The sequence below is a fragment of the Haliotis rufescens genome, unplaced genomic scaffold (assembly GCF_023055435.1).
Source record: "Haliotis rufescens isolate VD_foot unplaced genomic scaffold, xgHalRufe1.0.p SCAF_22, whole genome shotgun sequence".
Classification (NCBI taxonomy): domain Eukaryota; kingdom Metazoa; phylum Mollusca; class Gastropoda; order Lepetellida; family Haliotidae; genus Haliotis; species Haliotis rufescens.
The window spans coordinates 6,594,574-6,617,027 of NW_025963913.1; the positions used below are offsets into that span (position 1 = coordinate 6,594,574).

Here is a 22,454-nt window from a genome sequence, read left to right on the forward strand (position 1 = left end):
CAGGCGCCTGGTTGAGTGGTATCACCAAGCGTACAGGTAGACATGGAAACCAATCTGTAGAAATACATGGCACCCCTTGCCATGGTAAGTTGACCTAAATCCGGTCGGAGTTGTTGACAGTCCGAGTACTTGACACGTGACATGTAAATCACTCTGCGCAGTAGCCGAGAAAACCGCCTTGGAGTCGGAACTGAGGTGCAAACTCCACACACAGACAATCCTCAATGAACTGTGTGAGAGACGATCAAGTGGTGTACCCGAGTTTTGCGATAAAACACGGAACCCCATGGGCGTCGTGGAAAACCCGGGGAGCGCCGAGGAAGAGTCTCTCTCAGGAACGCTGGCGCTAGGGTAGGGTAGAACAGCGTTGATGTCTGCGATGTCGACGAAGTAAACTCTTTGTAAGTGGATGTCGTCGTCGAATCTGATACAGACGCTGTTCACATGACGCTCTGTTTCATTGGAAACCCGCAGGTCATCTCTCCGGAATCATAGCGCTTTAAATGACGGGATTATGGATAAAGTCTCAGTGGGCAAGTTGAATCAGACCAACTGTCTATTGGTTGAAATGATTCCACCCAGGAAGTAGAACGATAGTCACGATCCCGAAGACCGACGGGAGAGTAGCGAAAGGAGCGGCGACAGTTGTTTCACCATGCTTCTCCGTGTGACGAGTTATGAGACGGCAGCAAGAGAAGAGGGCAGTGGCGCCGGGGAGGCGATTGCCGATGGTGCCCCTTAAGCCGCAGTAGAAGATCGGATGGTCGGCTCGTTGATCTGAGCTTGATAAAGCTTGTTGATCTGAAGCTTGTTGAGCGCCGAAGACATCAGAGGATGCGGAGGCGCCGGAGCGCGGAGACATCAGAGGCGCCGGTGGCGCCGAGACATAAGCGGCGCCGAGTCATCAGAGGCGCCGGTGGCGCCGAGTCATCGGAGGCGCCAAGTCATCAGCTTGTCATGAACAAGTCATGAAGCTTGTTGAGCGCCGAGACATCAGCGGCGCCGAGTCATCAGAGGCGCCGAGTCATCGGAAGCGCCGCATCATCAGAGGCGCCGGGAGCGCCGAGTCATCAGAGGCGCCGCATCATCAGAGGCGCCGCATCATCAGAGGTGCCGGGAGCGCCGAGACATCGGAGGCGCCGAGTCATCAGAGGCGCCGTGTCATCAGAGGCGCCGGGAGCGCCGCGTCATCAGAGGCGCCGGGAGCGCCGAGTCATCGGAGGCGCCGGGGGCGCCGGAGACACCAGCGTTGACGGTGTTGGAGACCGTGAACGGTCGTATGTCGTGCCAGGGGAGGCAGACTCTACGTTGGGAGCGCTGGAGCCGCCGGTGGAGTAGGAGACCGTGAACGGTCGTATGTCGTGCCATGGGAGGCAGACTCTACGTTGGGAGCGCTGGAGCCGCCAGTGGAGAAGGAGACCGTGAACGGTCGTATGTCGTGCCATGGGAGGCAGACTCTACGTTGGGAGCCGCCGTGAAGCTCCGCTGAGCGCTGCTGCCGTCAACGTAGGTGGGGGTCGACGAGCACGTTGAGCGAGGTGTGTCCTGGATACTCGCATGAGCTGAAGGATCACAGCGACGAATGACTGCAACATCGGCACTGCCTTGTGAAAGTACAGGGCGTCGTACAATCACGGCAGAAAGGGGCGGCCCCGACCAGATTTGTTCCCGCGGAAACAAGTGCAGCGAGGCAGAAAATCTGGAATTTAAGCAAAACATAACTATGTGGCAAAGCCACAAAGTGCGGGAAGCATAATGTGTGGCCAATCACAAAGTATGGGAAGCATAAAGTAACTCAAAAACAGTATATTTTATTAAAGTTTATGAGATAAACAAGTACGCTAAAAGGGAGCGAAAAGGCAAAGCCTTAAGCAAACACGTAACCATGTGGCAAAACCACAGAGTACGGGAGACATAATGTAACTCATAAACTTCGTATTATATTGAAGTTTATGAGAAGAAACAATTACGCTGAGAGGTAGCGAAAAGGCAAGGCTTTAAGCACACCAAAACAACATACATAAATGTAATGTATTACCCAAGCCAAAGAGAGAATTCAAAACACAGAACACGACATTACGTGGCCACGTGGTGAATGGCCAAAATGGCGGGAAAGAAAACAAAATGGCGGGAACAACATTGCGCCCGTAAATTACTGTGACGTGAGCCACAGACGAGCGATAAACGTTACAATTTACGAATGGGAAGACCCTTAGGTCACGGCCCATAACAGGTAACAATGTAGCAGCATATAATGAATGTAGAAACACGCAAAATATAAAAAACAAATAATAAGCTTTAATTTCCACAAGGGATACAAAGTACGTCCGTCCGTGGAGGTGACAAAGCAGTTATGTCTTTTGGTGTGACGTCATGACTTCCGGGTCACGTGCCGACTGTGAGAGGGCGCTGCCTCCTGGGCTCGTTGGGACAACTTTCTTCAGCAGCTGGATCTCACACAGTTCGTCTCTCTGTCAAACATAGCAGTAAATGCAATACGGAGTAATGCAGGATAAGTTAAAAAATTTACTGAATATGAAATAGCAGGAAACAAGGCAAAAGTGAGCAGGGCTCACTAAAACCACTGACCTTAACTCCAACATCATCTGGAGAACAATTTTGATATTGGAGATATACTGATGCCTTAACGTTTGAGCCGGTGTCTCTTAAAAATCACAGCAATATAACCTAGCAATGGCATGATCCAAAGGCGCTATGGTGCGTCATCGGCAAGCTTTGCAGGATATTGTACACTTGACATAAAAAAGCAACATTTTCTAAAAGAAAGTCCACTTATCGAAATCAAGTTTTACACTATACCCTTTCTATTGGTATAGAAATTGTACCCCCAATTGGAAAAGAATCCATGAAGTAGTTTTCAAGCTATAGGTCGCACAAAGGTTTGCATAAAAATATTCAAAGTCAAAAAAGGAAAATGGCTGTATTTTTTCAGAAAATCCAAATATTGAAAATCAAACTTCACACTGCATCTCTCCTATTGGCATAGAAAGTGTTCATCAGTTTGAAAAGAATCTATGCAGTAGTCTTCAAGTTATATGTCGAACAAGAAACTGTCCCTTGATGGACGAACAGAAGGATGGATGGAATTCCTTGGTAAAATTATATACCCTCGCCCTTTTTGGTCGGGGGTATAAAAATGCTTGAATAACATTCATAGTCTATCTATATTCAATGTATTGTTTCCATGAACTTTTAAATCAATCAACTGAGCCCCTAAAATAATCAGTGACAGCACTCACAGCCTACATAACGAGTGCCGATTTCTATCTTCAGGGTGTCAGACTCTTATCCCAAATAGCACTTGACCAACAAACAAGGAAATTGTGTAGAACCACACAAAATTTCTTGTTTGATCGATGTAAATTGTGAAATATATCTTATTCTCACCTCAACAGCAGCAGCAATGACATCATGTACAGACAGCAGCATGACGTTCTGGACCTGCAGTAGCCACTTCTCCACTGCACCCCGCGCCTCGGCTGTAGATATAGCAGTGGAGTACTTCACTTTCTCCCCCTCGCTGGAGAACATGGCGTGGATGTCCAGCTTATCATCAAACTCCAGCTTGGCAATGCCTTCAAAACACTTCTTCAGATGTGGCTGGACTCTCATTGGGTCCTTGGTCTCAGAGAGAATCTCAAGCATCTCATCATTGGACAAGAAGAAGAATCTGAAGGAAGAGATACATCTGATGATCAAGGGAGGTAACTGGCTCAATGATTATTTCATTAAACATCATTTCAATCTAATTTCAATTCTATTCAGGAAAAATGGTGAGGGTGTGAATATTGTACACCATTTCACTTGACAATATTACAATGGGACCAGCAACCTAGTGGTTGATAGTGTAAGCAAGAATCAATGACTCAACCAGGTCAAAATGGTACCACCATATCGATATATTTGTTGGTTCTATTGATGAACATGGGGAGTTGGGGACCTATTCAGCTCTGGCATGGCAGTGCATCAGAAACACAGATACCTTTAATTTGTTTCAGAACTTATTACATCTGCAACATGTTGACAAATCCATTAAAAAAAAAGAAGAAAGAGATAAATCCCAGGCTGACACTACACCTGCTTCATCGTGTAGGACACTAACCGTGGGAAGAAGAGACGTTTCTTTTCCAGGTAAGCATTCAGCCCCTTGTTGATCTTGTCCAGCAGACCATTGCTGTCCACCAGCTTCTCCAGCAGCCCCTGCATGCCCACAGCTGCCATCACCTGAAGCACACAGGCAACACTCACGCTCTACATCAAGTGATGCAGCCCCACCATCCTGTGTCATTTTTACCCACCTCATCATCTACTTATGGTCTTAGCATTGTTTTGTTAACCGAAGTCAAAATGAACAGATTTGGGGATACCATCTTGGTTAATTAAAGTTGTTGGGAAATACATTCAAACACCAAATACATTTTTCACTCAGATTATCTGTGTAGTGTTGTTAACTTTACGTCTATACTAGTGACATCAACAATTCATTATCATAATACCCGTGAAGATCCAGGGTAGATTAGGTCTTCAGCAACCCATGATTAATGGGATCGGGTGGTCAGGCTCGCTGACTTGGTTGATGCATGTCATCGTATCCCATTTGCTAGGTCGATGCTCATGATATGAATCAATGGATTGTCTGGTCCAGACTCGAGTATTTACAGAACGCTGTCATAATGCAGGAATATTGCTGAGTGTGGCGTTAAACAACAAACAAACATTATCATAAACTTTCTTCTTATTACTTATCAGCTATATCACTTATGATTTCTTTTTTTATAATGCCGTTCTTCTGACGTAACTGGGGGACATGGATAGGGCCATACTTTACAAACATGTTGATGAGTTTATTCAAGGCAGGGCATTCTCTTGGTTGATGGTACTGACCTTGGCATCCTTGACAGTGTGCCTCATGACGTCCTTCCAGTTTCTGTCCACCATCTGGAACAGCCTCCCCTCCTCCGGCATCTGCTGCATGATGTCCTCAGAGGAGAAGATGGGCTCCAGATACAGCCACTGCGCTTGCACCTTCAGCCACTCATCGATCGTCTCCTGCGTCCGCATCAGTTTCTCTTCCCACACCTACACACACCAACAACATGCCTTGTTAACATACACCGTCCTACCACACAACAATCTGTATACATGTATCATCACAGCTAAACTGATTCAATCATATTTCTGTAAATATGCAAGGAATTATATGACAGGCAAATAACCTCGTGAGGTTTGGTAATGATGAATTGGTTGTTAGTAAATATAGTGAGGTTAAATGACAGGCATGCTGTACAAAGTTTGAATACCAGATAAGGTATAGATTGATATCTATTGTTATTATGTAAAGAATAAATAGAAATGATGAATCGCTTGAAGCATCCCTTTATATTTGAATATATTATACCGTCCAAATTACATGCTAGTGACAAACAATACTTTTACTGTTTTCAGAAACTTCTTCAAACATAGTCATACAATTGGAAAAACACAAACAGCCTTGCATGATGTTTATCTGATTTATTTAAAGCAATTTTAAGAATTTTAGGTTGGTGCACAAGACATATCAAACAATCTGGGGTCAATCAACTATAAGTCAACTAATTGACATAGGATTTGCATAAGAAGCACGCAGTACAGGTTTGTTTATTAAGTGCCTCAGATTTCATTATATTTTAATAAAGATATAGAAAAAATATATTATACTATTGTCAGGAAGCAATCATAAAATATCCATTAAAAGGAAACTTTAATACTGAAGCTCTTAAAGGTTTCTATGGAGGTAGGGATGTGTAGCAGTCTCTGAAAATAGTGATCCTACTCTACGAACCACTAATCCTTGTGTAGCACTATAAGTCTAGACAAAATTGAGCAAACCTTAACACATTCACTAGAGAGAATTGCTATGTCATGACAACTGTCATGCGTTAAATACATGAGATGTTAATAAAGATGGATAATACAGTGGTGTGTTCAGTGACGTATAAGCACATGGAGCAACAGGCACATCGCATAAGTGAACATCATGTGTATTGTTTGCAATCACCATGCTACGACTATAGCAACTCTCACACCTCTTACTGTAGTTGTTGCATATTTTTCCTGGTGCAAGCAGGCCAGCGTTTGTTTGTATGTCTTTGAAACATCATTGAGAATCAAATGCTTTGCATCTTGTGTGAATGCATTAGATCAGATGCTCAAACATGGCAGTGATATGGCCGGGACCCTGTTCCACAACACGATCTTAGCGTTGAGGGGATCGTAACTTCTATACTTTAACATAGAGCTTGACAACCCTAGCGTTAAGATCGCTTTGTGGCACAGGACCCTGAAATGTGACATGGCAGTGAGTGAGTCATCAAAAGATGAGTGAGAAAGTGGGAGTGAAAGGTCATGAAAAAGGTTCATCACTTGTTGGCAGACTACCTAGATTGTATGTCAGAGACCTGAAGACAGAGATGCTCATGTTGCTGCTACTGCTAGTCATGCAGAGAGCTAACAGGGCAACCCTGGGTCATCCTTACCAGCCGCCACATAACAACATATCTTCCTCTTTGTGTAGGAATGGTATACATGTCATAATAGCATCACAGACACTCATAAATAATAATAACACGCTCTATTACCAATCAAACCCTGATTTCGAAAAAGTTGCAATGATTTTGATTTTCTGTACAGTATAACCTTTCATAGTCATAATCATCCTACCTTGTAACAACCACTCTCTTACAGATCAATTCCTGTCATATTGATTCACACTAAACAATAAATGTTTAAGCTCATCCAGTGAAGAAGTTCCTTACATAATCATTGTTACATTTAAACTTAAACATATTTGTCTTCGTTCTATCAGTTTTAAACTTACCTTATTATTACCCTACAGTGGTTACGCTACAACTTGACAAAATGTACCTGACATGAGGTTTCATTTCGGAAAGGCTATACTGTACATCACAACATTCAATGTTATAGCTTGTGACTAAAAGACAAGTCCTACAAGCATAGAAGAATTCATTTACTGCAGATTTCCATGTTTAATGCTTATACTGGCATACCATGACAGTATGTGGGTGTTTGATGGATAATAAAGTTCATGATTATTATTTCACAAGTTACTGTATATGCTGCAAAATGTCAATGGTATCCTCCAAACTGCAAACCATTCTACAAAAGATATGACTGTGACAGACATATGTCATTGTGTCATATAAATGTAGTCCCAGTTGACACATGCACAGAACTGAAACTGTCAGATGGAAAGTGTTTAAAATGTCCAGATTGTATTTAAACAGCTGCAAGACTTGGCAGGTCCATCCTCGGCCCAACACACAAAACACACTCTCCAAGCCCTGCCTGACAGTGGCTGCATTCATCTTATGTTGGGGCAGTTTTTGAACAATGGAAAGAGCTGATAGATGTACGAATGTAGCGATTCACCTATGTCACAAAACAGTGCAATGATGTGATCCAATAGATACAGTGGACTTGGCAGTTTACACCCAGGTGGGTCTCCTCATGTCATGTTGCAAGATGGAGAGTATACAAGGACATTCTACAGTGGTTAAGAGGTAGACGGCAAATACAATTCATTTGAATGTGGAGAAAGGTTGAAGGACTACTGGTCAGGTCTCTAGTCATTCCCTACAATTTTGGATTACACCTTCATAAAATTAATGTTTTGACTTTTGGAAATTGTAGCATGTATTGTAAAAATCCTTATAATCAATTATATGTCATTATTGTGATAACATGTATCATTTCAACCCCACAGTTATCTGCCCTTAGTCCTCTGATGCAGGGAGGTGTGTTCAAAAAGTGATTGTTGGAGTAGAGAATGAGAGTCAATCTTGATAGAATACAGCTGGTAATTTGTGGTCTCTTAGAATTTGGGAGAGTTATGTTGTCGAAGCACAAAGAGTTGAAAATGTCTCAGATGTGAAAGACATTGCATAAAGAAATCTTCAAGTGTGACCTTTTTAAAGCTGGTGTTAATCCATGAACGGCTTTCCTACATAACTGGATTTTCGCAGATATGTGAAAACTCTGTGTGTTGGTCAGTGTTTTCACTAGGTGTGTCTGCAGTAGTGCTAGCACCATCGACATCAGCATCACCACTGCAAGGAGAGACAACTCCATCTACCTTGATTTCCTTCTCAAATGGCTTGATGAAGGGCGAGCCTCTCATAGTCTGTGTCTTGACGATCTGGTCATCCAGCGTGGTCTGAATGTCATCCACGGATGCCAGGATGGACACACCAGAATCCCGGTACTGAATGAGGTTGAAGTTGATTCCTGTCCATTCTTCCATCATCTTGTTCATTGCCTTCTCCAAGGAGAATTCCTGTGGAGGACATAGAGTTGGACAGTTGCATGTAAAATAAACAACCTGCAGAATTTCTGCACTGCACTAGATCCACTTGTATGTTCATAGAATTATACATTGTTATCAATACAGGTTTAAAAACATAGCACTCAAAGCACTATGGGCTGAAATACAGAGCACAAAAGGTTCAGCCACAGTGCAGTAAAGATTCAACCACACAGCATTCAAGCTCAACCACAATATTCTAGGTTCAACCACAGAGCTCTAAAGGTTCAACCACATAGCATTCATGGTTCAACCACATAGCATTCACCGTTCAACCACACAACATTCAAGGTTCAACCACCCAGCATTCTAGGTTCAACCACACAGCATTCTTGGTTCAACCACACAGCATTCTAGGTTCAACCACATAGCATTCAAAGGTCTACCACACAGCATTCTAGGTTCAACCATATTGCATTCAAGGTTCAACCACATAGCATTCACAGTTTAACCACTTAGTATTCAAGGTTCAACCACATAGCATTCAAGGTTCAACCACATAGCATTCAAGGTTTAACCATATAGTATTCATGGTTCAGCCACATTGTACTCAAGGTTCAGCCATATAGAATTTAAGGTTCAGCCACATAGCATTCAAGGTTCAGCCACATAGCATTCAAGGTTCAGCCACATAGCATTTAAGGTTCAGCCACATAGCATTCAAGGTTCAGCCACATAGCATTCAAGGTTCAAACATAGCATTCAAGGTTCAACCACACAGTACTCAAGGTTCAGCCACATAGCATTCAAAGTTCAACCACAGAGCTCTAAAGGTTAAACCACACAGCATTCAAGGTTCGGCCACACTGTACTCAAGGTTCAACCACATAGCATTCAAGGTTTAATCACATAGTATTCATGGTTCAGCCACATTGTACTCTAGTTTAGACACATAGCATTCAAGGTTCAGCCACATAGCATTCAAGGTTCAACCACATAGCATTCACCGTTCAACCACATAGCATTCAACGTTCAACCACAGAGCTCTTAAGGTTCAACCACACAGCATTCTAGGTTCAACCACACAACATTCAAGGTTCAACCACCCAGCATTCACGGTTCAACCACATAGCATTCAAAGGTCTACCACACAGCATTCTAGGTTCAACCATATTGCATTCAAGGTTCAACCACAGAGCATTCACAGTTTAACCACTTAGTATTCAAGGTTCAACCACATAGCATTCACCGTTCAACCACATAGCATTCAAGGTTTAACCATATCGTATTCATGATTCAGCCACATTGTACTCAAGGTTCAGCCATATAGAATTCAAGGTTCAGCCACATAGCATTTAAGGTTCAGCCACATAGATTTCAAGGTTCAGCCACATAGCATTCAAGGTTCAAACATAGCATTCAAGGTTCAACCACACAGTACTCAAGGTTCAGCCACATAGCATTCAAAGTTCAACCACAGAGGTCTAAAGGTTAAACCACATAGCATTCAAGGTTTGGCCACACTGTACTCAAGGTTCAACCACATAGCATTCAAGGTTTAATCACATAGTATTCATGGTTCAGCCACATTGTACTCAAGTTTAGACACATAGCATTCAAGGTTCAGCCACATAGCATTCAAGGTTCAACCACATAGCATTCACCATTCAACCACATAGCATTCACCATTCAACCACAGAGCTCTTAAGGTTCAACCACACAGCATTCTAGGTTCAACCACACAACATTCAAGGTTCAACCACCCAGCATTCACGGTTCAACCACATAGCATTCAAAGGTCTACCACACAGCATTCTAGGTTCAACCATATTGCATTCAAGGTTCAACCACATAGCATTCAAGGTTCAACCACATAGCATTCAAGGTTTAACCATATCGTATTCATGATTCAGCCACATTGTACTCAAGGTTCAGCCATATAGAATTCAAGGTTCAGCCACATAGCATTTAAGGTTCAGCCACATAGATTTCAAGGTTCAGCCACATAGCATTCAAGGTTCAAACATAGCATTCAAGGTTCAACCACACAGTACTCAAGGTTCAGCCACATAGCATTCAAAGTTCAACCACAGAGCTCTAAAGGTTAAACCACATAGCATTCAAGGTTCAGCCACACTGTACTCAAGGTTCAACCACTTAGTATTCAAGGTTCAACCACATAGCATTCAAGGTTCAACCACATAGCATTCAAGGTTTAACCATATAGTATTCATGGTTCAGCCACACTGTACTCAAGGTTCAGCCATATAGAATTCAAGGTTCAGCCACATAGCATTTAAGGTTCAGCCACATAGATTTCAAGGTTCAGCCACATAGCATTCAAGGTTCAAAAATAGCATTCAAGGTTCAACCACACAGTACTCAAGGTTCAGCCACATAGCATTCAAAGTTCAACCACAGAGCTCTAAAGGTTAAACCACATAGCATTCAAGGTTCGGCCACACTGTACTCAAGGTTCAACCACATAGCATTCAAGGTTTAATCACATAGTATTCATGGTTCAGCCACATTGTACTCAAGTTTAGCCACATTGCATTCATGGTTCAGCCACATAGCATTCAAGGTTCAACCACATAGCATTCAAAGTTCAACATCACAGCATTCACAGTTTAACAACATAAAGGTTTTGCCTCATAGCATTCAAGGTTTAACAACACAGCAATATGTTTAATCACACAAAACATTATAGATTTAACTGTGTAGATAAGTACCTGGTAGTTTTGTGGTGAAAGCAACTAACTCATGGCATAAGTGAAGAATTGTTGAGATATACTTTTTTTTAGCTGTTACAATTCTAGGGTGAATCGTCAGAGCAGAGCTCTCTCGGTTAGGCCATGTTAATGTGAAGTCACCCTACCTTGGATGCAGCTCCAGATATCTGTTCAAACTGCTCCATGTAAGGGTCAAGGTTCAGTTTGAGGACCTTCCTAAGTGTTGAACCAGAGTCTGGGGTGAGGTCAAAGCCAGCTATGTCTGACATCTGCTTCCAATGGCGTGTCCGCACACCAGGGTTGCACATGATGCTGATTACAGGGATGAACTCCTGTAAGTAAATCAGATCTTTAACAATCAACAGTAGTCACACCTTCTGGGGAAATCATACAAATAGTAGTAGAAAGAAATCAAACATATAAATTGATAAAACCTATACATACATTTCTGATCCTTGAACATACTGATTTGACCAAATACTGATACCTGCTGCTTACAACTGCTTTAGACATTTTAAACAAAAGTCAGTACAGTACAGTAAAGTTATGAAACAAAATTACATTAATGTTATCACACAAAATTACGGTTAAGTTATGAAACAAAACTAACAGCATGTTATAGTAGAACTTTGGTGAATATATATCTATGCCACTGGGATAATTGATGGATAAACTATTTATATTTCTAAGTTACACCAAAAAAACATACAGTAGTGATTTAACATACAATGATCTTGCTTTCCTACCTTGAAGTCCTTCATATTGTCCATGACGGTGTTGCAGACGGCCAGAGACTGTGGTGGGTGGAACTCACCACCATCATCCTTGGCCTCGTCACCCCCATCCTCAGCCGTGCGCCGCTTCTTCTTCCTCTCTCTCTCAAGCTCATCCCTCTCCATCTGCATCTTCTTTACTTTCTGGTTGAAGACCTTCTGTATCTTGTAGGTCTCCCTCCAGTACTCATCTACCTCGCCCTCCACTGCCTCTGAGTTCAGTTCCAGGAAGGCTCCATCCATCCATCTGCAGCATACACCAACTGTCAGTCCTTGGCAGTAACAACACTATCCCACCAACATCAATAGGGGAGGCCAAGCATAACCTCCAGTGCTTATTATACTCTTGAAGAGAATTTCCTCCAGCATGATCAGTAAATATTTAGGAAAAAACATAGTGTGTTTTCAATGTAGAGCTATAGGTTACTAGTAGATTTAACTGGTCCAAATTGAATTTTGAAACGAATGCGCAGCTTGAGGTTTCAAATCTTATATTTAGCAGGGTAATCTACAGGTAACCAAGCTCTACATTGAAAACACAGTATGTTAATCTCTATTCTAACATCTCTAAACATTACGTGAAATCTTTGGTGTTAGCAAATATATTGAGTGGGTTTAGTCCAGTGTTGAGTGGGTTGTCGATCTGAATCACGGAATCACCGACTACAGCTTTTAAATGAAACATGGCGCTGTATATGCTCAAGCAGTTTGTTTACATTGTAATACTTCACTCGAACAAATGATAGGCATTGAAAGCATATAGCACAGCAACTAGGTAAGGTGGCATGAGGTGGGCACCCCTAAAGAAATCTAAGCAAGCCTTGCAAAGGTTTTGATCTACATCGTATGTCCATGATGACGTTATATTGCTCATTGTGATGCAGAAGAAATGACACCACAGTCATAAATTCCAAGCTCTCTGTTGTCCCCAAAACTTGAAATACATTCTCTTTGTATATTTCTAACTTTGCATTTTGTAACCTACAATTGTACATATAATTATTTGAATATGCCTATCGACAATGTTTGAAAAAGAAGTACTATTCTATAAATATTAGCTTCGGTGGTGATGCGGCTGTCAAATCAGTTGTTTCAATCAGAGGGGGGGTTCATTGTGATTTGACAACCTCTGATTGACCGATCAGAATTGAGTAATTTCCAAATTCATGGTCGAATTTGGTGTAAGGTGAAGTTTCAATTGTTTTGTTTTGGTTTTAATTTCAAATATACGGCATGTATTACTCTACTCTGGGAAAAGATATCGATACCAAAAAAAAAAAAAAAAAAATAGATCCTGAACAGAGAATACAAAATGTACAAGTCTACACAATAAGGGATTCATTGCGACAGTTGGATCTGTTGTTCCAATCATGACATTTACCGCTTGGCTACCCATCTAATCACTGACAAAACAAAGTTGTCTCTCAGTTTCTAGCATTAGGAAAGATGTCATGATTGCTTATTTGCAACTAACATTGAAATAAAATAAAGACAGAGCTGTCACTTCACTACTCACCTCTTCTCTGCCCTCTGCCATTTGAGTACAACATTGAAAAGCCTCTGGAAGGGGTCAAGTGATGAGGAGATCTCGTCAACATCTGGGTAGGTGGTCACTGGGTACTTGAAGAGCACTTCCTCCTGGAGAACACAGGGAAGCAGTGAAACTCTAGTCAATGACACACAGTTAGTGCTTGTTGATCTGTGCCACAGTTAGTACTATCATGGCTTTACCAGCCTACAAGTCTGGGACACTAGTGGTTGTCAGCGTGAGCAACACTCCACTCTATCACAGACACACAGTCAGTGCTTGTTGATCTGTGCCACAGTTAGTACTATCATGGCTTTACCAGCCTACAAGTCTGGGACACTAGTGGTTGTCAGCGTGAGCAACACTCCACTCCATCACAGACACACAGTCAGTGCTTGTTGATCTGTGCCACAGTTAGTACTATCATGGCTTTACCAGCCTACAAGTCTGGGACACTAGTGGTTGTCAGCGTGAGCAACACTCCACTCTATCACAGACACACAGCCAGGGCACACATTGTAACCACCTGATCTCCAACTTAGTCCAATGTTATAACACAGGGAAATAAGGGGCCTGATATGGCTCAGACCCCTTGAAGCTGTCTTTCACATGAACAATGGCAGCGAAACTTCATGAACATTTTTACAAAGGTAAGGACAACTAGAGATACCTTATTGATCCAGGTGATCTGTTCCTGCACATCCACCAGGCGGCGCTGCACACCGCGCACATCCGCCACATACTGCTGCATCATGTCCAGCTCACCATTCTCGTTGAACTCATCGACACGCTGTCGTAGCTTCTCCAGCTCAATCATCACCCTCTCTCTCTTCTCCAGTAGCTGCTTCTCTCCCTTCTGTTTGGAACTCTCCACAAGCTGAGGAAAGAAAAGTCAGCCAAGAATGTAAAGACAAAGCTAGATGCATCGCAGATCACATGTACTGAAATCAAGGTTTACCTAAAGTCTTCTATGAAAACAATATGAAACATACCTCATCATTGGAATCAAAGACAGGGTTGATTCTTGTTGGCCAGGTAAGCACCTCACAGTTGAGCTCAATATCTTCAGGCGTAAACATGAACACGTCTATGAGATACGCAAGGCGGTCTTTAGATTCCTGTATGGTTACAAAGCACATAAAACAATAACATAGAATAGGAATAATTTCTTTACACAATTAGCCTATCTGAAAGCCAAGCTAGGATCCTACAAACACTCCATAGGTGGTCACTTCAGGAGAAGTTCTATTCAGCCAATCAGCTTCTAGGCTTCAAAAGCAGATTATCTGATTTCTGTACCTCACAAACATAAACAGGCAGCTCTGAATGGAAAATAATAAAGAATGTGCTATATATGTTGTGGACATTTATACACCTTTTTGTTTCTGAGCGCATCTACATCACAAAGGGTGTACTAGTCAAATCCAGATATTTTTAATATTAGAATACTTATCCCGCATTACTCCTCAATGCATTTACTGCTTGTTCTTGACAAAAAGAAGAGCTGTGAGAGGTCTTTCTTAAGAAGAAGTTGTTCCAACTGGTTGTGAGGCTTATCCTATCACACATCACTTGAGCTGTGTGACAGGTTTAGCCACACAACCAGTTGGAACTTCTTCAGCAAGACCTCTCACAGCTCTTCTTTCTGTCAAGAACATGCAGTAAATCCATTAAGGAGTAATGCAGGATAAGTTAAAAAATTTGTGTTTTATGTGGATTTTCTTTTTTTAGGATAGACAATTCCAAATTGAAGTGGTAATACAAGGTGATATTAATGGAAATTTCATACAAGCATTGGTGTTTTCATTTTGAACATTAGAAATAAGACCCGTTGCGGTATTGTGACATAAATGTAGCTACATAAGTATGACACCTGTGAGCTTTTGACAGCAGCACTCACCTTGATCCTTTCATTGAGTTTGATCATGCCCATTGTACGAGCCTTCTCCACAAACGACACCATGTCCATGAGATCCTCACTGGTCTCTGGCTGCCGCAGGGCTCGCTCTTTCATAGTATGGAACTCCTTGCAGATACTGAGGGAAATTGTCAATTACCTATCAGACACCATCTATGTGTTTTCTACTCTCATCTTTTGTGTTTATTGGATTGAGTTGGCTATTTCTGTAAGCTTTCACATATTGACAGAATAAAAAAACAACACCTGAAGGTACTAAGATACTGGGTATGGCGATACATGTCATATGTTAGTTCATGATCAACAATCACTAACAACCATTAAGAGTTAATAAAAAACACCAACTTTAACACCTATGTAGTAAATCTACCTCTCATTCTCCGACCGATGATCTGCAGAAACACGACTCAACAACTCATCAGCCAATCCTCGAGCAGCTTCTGCCAAGCCCCGCTTCAGATCTTCACAGTCGAGGCGGATAATAGCGAAATGCTCGATGCTTGGAAGTCCCATGATCTCACTGGCCAGGTTACGGAACTTCTCAATTTGCTGCAAACATAACACCAGGATCTTTCTTAGGCTTCTTAAAAACAACACATTATATCCAATAATGATAACCCTCATAATCATGGCAATAATCACAATAAATATGATCCATAAGGTTAGAAATAACAGATTTCATAAAACTAATATGTGCACTAGTCGCTAACCATATATGTGTATTTTTACTGTTTTTGGCTTGATTTGATTGTCCTTTGGTGAAAACAAATGTTCAATTGTGAAAGCAAACCCTTTTCCCTTGAACGTTAAAAGACGGCTGACTTTGTTTTTGTCTGAAATATCAACGTTTGGAGTCGTTTATATATTCGGAAATCCATATTATGGTTAATATTTATAATATAATATGGACAATGGTAAAATTCATTATCACAGTTTAAGTGCTATTCACAAATGTCTGTAAATCTACTTCGTGATGAATGAAGCATGGCAATAAATGTATGCATCTGATTCTTCCTTTGTTCTGTATTCTTTGACGAGAATGAATTTCGTTAATGATGATCACTCTCACAGATTTTTTGATGAGAGGATAGGACTTTAACTGGAGAATAGTTATGAAAAATATATATATAAGTATAGGCGGTCTGTGCACATGTGGTGAAACTGATACCTCATTGATTTGCTAATCGGGACTTGGAAATCATAGTCTGTCATTAAATTGATTTTAAAATATATGGTTTTGACTGTAGTATGTCCTGACATCATAATATTATGTTGTAAACAACTTATCTTATCTTATGTTAAGTAAAACAATTATTGATAACTTCCTGAATTCCAATTGTTCAATGAACAGAATTATTCACAGCTCTAGCGTGAGACAACAATAAATTAGATGTTACCAAAGATTGTCCATTTTATGATCTTAGGCACAGTTTGGCACACTTACATGTGAGCCGTCTAGACGACTGTCAGTTTTGTAATTAAATGGCAGCTGCCATCCAGCCGAATACTTAATCTTGAGACCTATTAGTTGTCTCATAATTAACCAAAACATAAGCCCAAGAAACCAAACTCTAGCTCGCAAACACCCCTTACTCACCCCAATATCCCAAAGAATAACTAACTACCTCAATGAACACCAAACTCAAAATCTTAAAAAAAACTGCAAAAAATCAAATATCTTCACCCCTAAACTCAAAATACACAAAATAGACACAACGCTAGCTAACCAAATAAATAACCAAACCGACCCAAACATAGCTTAAACCACCACACTTGCATACATACACGAAAATTGGCCAAATGGGTGTCACATATACACTGACGGATCTTCAGACCTGATCTCCAACCACACAGGCTTCAGAGTCCATACCACACAACCAGTTATATCCACACAATCTTACCGACTCCCTAACAACCAATCTATATTCACGGCCGAACTTATGGGCATGGCCTCAGCCCTGCATAACCAACAGTCTAAAAACAACAACAAAATCCTAATTCTCACTGACTCCCTTAGTGGACTACAAGCCCTCCAAAACAAAATTACCAAAAACGACCTAAATTAATAAACCAAATACTTAAAAGCTCCAACGACCTAACAAAAGCAGGCAAACAAATAACCTTCTTGTGGATCCCCGCCCACGTAGGAATTTACGGCAACGAAAGTGCCGATAAAGCAGCTAAATTATCTCTTAAAATACCAGATATAAGCCTAAACCTACCCATCTCAAAATCAGAAATTAAAAGTGTAAACAAACAAAAAATAACCAAAAAATGGCATAATCAATATCAAAACTCAAATAGCCAAATCAAAAAAGTGCTCAGAAAACCACTAGCCAAACCTAAAATCCTACACCCCTCTAAAAAAATTGACAGATTATTTACAAAACTCAAAACAGGACACACAAACCTTAATAACCACCTAAAAAAACTTAAAAGACACACCACAGGCAACTGCCCCCACTGCAAACAACCCGAAACCACAGAACACGCACTCATCCACTGCACCCACTACCAAACACACAGAAACACACTACAAACCACCCTCAATCTAAATAAGGTTCCTACTCTAGATGAAATACTAAACCCTCAAAATAAACTAGAAAACTTCAAGGCCCTAGGCGTATTCCTAATCAAAACAGGCCTAATTAAGCGCATCTAAAAACTAATTAATCTACCAATCCAAAATCCAATAAACATAACAAACACCCACCTCACCCGGCTCCCTTAGTTCCCTCCTCCACCCACCTCGGCATTTATTCCAAATTTAAAAATCTCAAAAATTCAATATAAGCAACCCCTAAAAGCCCCCTCTTGGGTTGCACACACCACTTTCACCCTTCTCGGAATACACTAAATGGTCTGGCCAGGCCCGTGTGCGAAATACGCTGCAGTCGGAAAGCGCACGTTAAATCTTCTATATCAGTCAGTAGTTGTCTCAGCACTACACAATCAGCAATCTAAAAAACAACAAAAAATCCTCATCCTAACCGACTCCCTCAGTGGACTACAAGCCCTCAAAAATAAAAACACTAAAAACCACCCCAAACTAATAAATCAAATACTCAATAGCTCAAACAACTTAACTAGGGCAGGTAAACAAATAGAGGTCATTTGGACCCCCGCCCACGTAGGAATCTTTGGAAATGAAAAGGCAGACAAAGCAGCAAAATTATCCCTTTAACTCCCAGCTTAAACTTACCCAGCTCAAAATCAGAAATCAAAAGTCTCACTAAACAAAAAATCAACAAAAAATGGCAAAATATATACCAAAACTTAAATAGCCAAATCAGGAAAGTACTCAAAAAAAACCTAAATAAACCAAAAATACTACACCCATCCAAAAAAATCGACAGAATAATTACTAAACTACAAACAGGCCACACCAAACTAAATAATCACCGTAAAATAGCTAATCTACACACAACAGGAAACTGCCCACATTGCAAACAACAAGAAACACCAGAACTTGTACTCATTCACTGCACACACTACCAAACACACCGAACAACACTATAGACCACCCTAAATCTTAAAACCGGACTTACACTAGAATCAATCCTAAATCCACAAAATAAATTAGAAAAATTCAAAGCCTTAGGTTTATACCTAATTAAAACAGGACTAATTAGTGGCATTTTAAACCCCAAATAAAATAATAAAAAACTACCTTATCTAACAACCACCCAACACACACAGCTCCCTTAGTTCGTCCCCCACCCACTCTTGGCATTCTTTCCAAATCTCAAAATTTCAAAATTACTATATAAGCAACCCCTAAAGCCCCTAATTCATAGTCTTTTTATTGTTCAAATTACTGATAAAACATATTTTAACTTGTTCCTTCTAACCATATTTCCAAACAATTCCAAACATTTTCAGTGTTGGAAATATGTTTGGAAATGTTGCCATTCCAATTTTGGATTTTCTGGAAAGATCGATCTTTCCAAGCTTTGGAAAGTTTGGAATGAGCGATCTTTCCAAAGCATTCCAACGTTCATTCCAAATTGGAATGGACGCTATTTGGTCTTGTGTTAAAAACAGATTAATGTCCTTGCACATCACAATTAATGACAGTAAAACACAAAACAGTGTCAAATAACAAATCTTAGTACCAGAATTTCCATGTGAAATATGTTAGGTGGGTGTTGGAAATTCCAAAATGGCTGTTACTGACGGTATATGGTCTCAAATCTTGGATTTTTACTGACGGTATACAGGCTCATGTGGGGTTAGTAATTCTGCTCTCTGCATGATTGGTCAATCTCACTTTGAGGCATAATAATGGCAACTCTGCTTGGGTGACACTCACCTCTGTGTATTCAGCAAACGTGTGTTCCTCAGCCATGTAGGCATGGATCTCTTTCAGAGCAGTGCCATTCACAATGTAGTCATACCGGTCAACTGAAACAACACCATGAGTACCCTGACGTCAACACTTCCACGTATAGGGCAGACTGTTAACTAACACTCCCTTGCACAGTTAAAGACAGTTAAATCCACTCTACGTGACCCTGACATATAACCAATTGAAATACATGTAACTACATACATAGCCTTAAAACTGTTGAATATCAAGTAATGACAGATGGAGTGGTATGAAATATGTCAATTGTTGTCTCCTGTGTTATTCCATAAAAACATACAATTGTGTTTTATACATACATTAATAATATTTAAAACCTTATTTGTAGTGAGGGTTTAACAGTGCTTTAAAAGTTCACTCAAAGGCTTAATATGACCTATCTTCATCGTGATACTGAAACTGGTATTTTATTGATGGGCTATTACTACCATACACAAGTCACCAACTGCTGACAGGAAACTGTGGTATATAGTGAGAATACGGCCATCACACAGACGTGAGGCACCACTACAGTCAACTATCAGTCTTGTTCAGTTCTTTGCTCTACTGAATGCATAACTAGGAATTACAAATTCTTATGAAAAATAAAACACATTTGAAAATAAAGTGCTTTCAAATATTGATCATTCCATGATAACAATTTTCTAACATTACAGCATGTATTTTATAGAAATATACACCACATTCAACAAAACATCCCAAATACATAAATCTGATAACTATGGCATAACCATTTATCATGTCTGGCAAACAAATGTGCACTGAGTGAGAAATATCATAAACATCGTGGCCAAGATACAACAGAAATCTGGCAAGCAATTAACATGGCCATTGCATATATAGATAAAGACTGAGTTGTGATATTCATGCTAGAGATATGGTGAGTAGAATGCATCATCATTCAGCCTATTTCAGTTTTGGAATCAAACAGTTTGTCAGAAAATAGTATAAGACTATACTAAGAGTAAAGAGTGAGACAGTCTCCATTGTCCAAGTGTGACTTCATACTTACTGGTGGTAAAATCTCCTCTCACTTATAGTAATAACAGGAATATAAGAATAATTCTTGAAAATCTTCAAAAAAATATGCACAGTTGAAATGTCAATTGTACCTCAGGACATTTGTAGAAAAAAAAACACATATCATAAACAACAAACTGCATATTTGGATTACATCAGACATTTTAGAACCACTTCTTAGAAGACTGAACTCTTCCAGACCGGCAATTAATGTTTCCTACAAGTGATCCAAAAAGTGGTTTACTTCACAATACTAATACTGCCAGTCAACCACAACGAATGAGGAGACGCAACAAATACATTACATAATAATGGTTCCTCCTCATAATTCAAAACTGTGGGCAATGAGGCTCATATTCTCTGATCACAGTAATTGACATTGATTGATAATAGAATGAAATTTAATCATGACATCTTGGTCTCTGCTTTTAAAAAAATTGTTTTTCATTTCAGGACGAACATTTAAGGGCTTGACTGATTCTAATATGTTTTGCTTCAATCTCATTAAAATCAGACTATAGTGTTCCCTACCACTTCACAAAGATCTGATGACATCCCATGACAGATCACGTCAAAACTATCTTTTGGGAACTTTGACAGGCCAATGAAATGACAACAAGAAGTAAACATTAGCCAATCAAGAGGCAGCTTTTTTTCAAACAGGCAACTTCAATTCCACACTATGCTTTGAACACTATTTTGACAAACTTCTCGATTCAAATTTTGAAAAATGAACAAAAGAAGATTCTGGAATGTCAAATAGATGGCCTAGATTGTATGGCAGTAATTTCCAATGGGAATGGAAAGTCTCTTCTGTTTCAAATGTTACTCCATTAAAGCGAGAGACACAATGATTATAACGGAATCGGTTGTACAGCCTGTATCTGCCTTTAGGAATACTCCGTGTTAACCTTTTTGAGGTTGCATGATTAGAAAATTCCAAATGTGACTTTCATGATAAGGTCTGATTGGTGAGATGAAAGGTCGTTCTGATGTGATCTGTAATGGCATGTCCTCAGATATTTGCTTAGTTGTAACGAGAACTAAGATCTGATTTTAATGAGATTGGTTTTGCTTAGACACCCAAATGATACCAATACAGTTACTGTATACTCACCAAATGATTGTAAATGCTCTTCAGGAGCCTGAAAGTATCGTTTGACCGCTGCCTTCAGTGTTTTGATGGCAGCCTGAAGGATGTGGTCAGCAACACTGACGTCGGTGTGAGTGACTGTGTTACCACCAGCCAGCCAGGACTGGACAGTGGGCACGTGCTGCATGGTCTTGGTGATCTGAGTGACCACAAACAGAACTGTCTCCTCCAGATCCTCCACGGGTGGGTAGAACTGCATCTTGCGGTCATCAAAGGTCAGTTCCATCTTCAGAATTGGTAGCAGCAGATGGTTTTCTGGCTCAAACACATCAACGAAGGCATCGATTGTCCGCACCAACAGGTCTTTCAGCTGAAACAACACATACTCCCCCTGTCACTGTCAGCAGCTGTGGGTGCTATCTTATATACAAAGTCTAACTTAATCATGCACACAGATCACCAAACTATTACGTGTAACAATGACTTTTTGTGAAAGTGACTGTGGCTTTTTCTGTTCATATGCTCCACTTATGAACAATTTAGTTGCTCTCTTAATCAAAATGTCTCACAGAATTCCTTTCACTACTACTAAAGATAATGCAGAGACAAGAGGACTGAAAAAGAATCTGAAATAATTGTGAAAGAAATTGAATAAGTTAATTTCTCCTTAGTACAGAAAAGAGCATAAGACTGGTTGATAATTG

At 40.5% G+C, this 22,454-nt stretch overlaps 1 protein-coding gene across 3 annotated transcripts in view; it reads right to left on the reverse strand.

The window, feature by feature from the left end:
- LOC124118200 (dynein axonemal heavy chain 12-like) overlaps positions 1–22,454 on the reverse strand; it is a 111,812-nt gene that overhangs the window by 73,859 nt on the left and 15,499 nt on the right. For 2 of the 3 annotated variants that reach the window (XM_046480319.2, XM_046480320.2), the window contains exons 10-22: positions 21,775–22,120; positions 19,584–19,675; positions 15,642–15,820; positions 15,254–15,389; positions 14,346–14,471; positions 14,024–14,230; positions 13,342–13,463; positions 11,799–12,072; positions 11,199–11,384; positions 8,153–8,353; positions 4,906–5,100; positions 4,124–4,245; positions 3,409–3,691 (exon numbers count right to left, since the gene is read on the reverse strand). In XM_046480319.2, the coding sequence (XP_046336275.1) occupies positions 3,409–3,691; positions 4,124–4,245; positions 4,906–5,100; positions 8,153–8,353; positions 11,199–11,384; positions 11,799–12,072; positions 13,342–13,463; positions 14,024–14,230; positions 14,346–14,471; positions 15,254–15,389; positions 15,642–15,820; positions 19,584–19,675; positions 21,775–22,120 (2,469 nt within the window). Of the gene's footprint in view, positions 1–3,408; positions 3,692–4,123; positions 4,246–4,905; positions 5,101–8,152; positions 8,354–11,198; positions 11,385–11,798; positions 12,073–13,341; positions 13,464–14,023; positions 14,231–14,345; positions 14,472–15,253; positions 15,390–15,641; positions 15,821–19,583; positions 19,676–20,649; positions 20,671–21,774; positions 22,121–22,454 lie in introns of all 3 variants that reach the window. The other variant, XM_046480317.2, reaches the window with a different exon arrangement.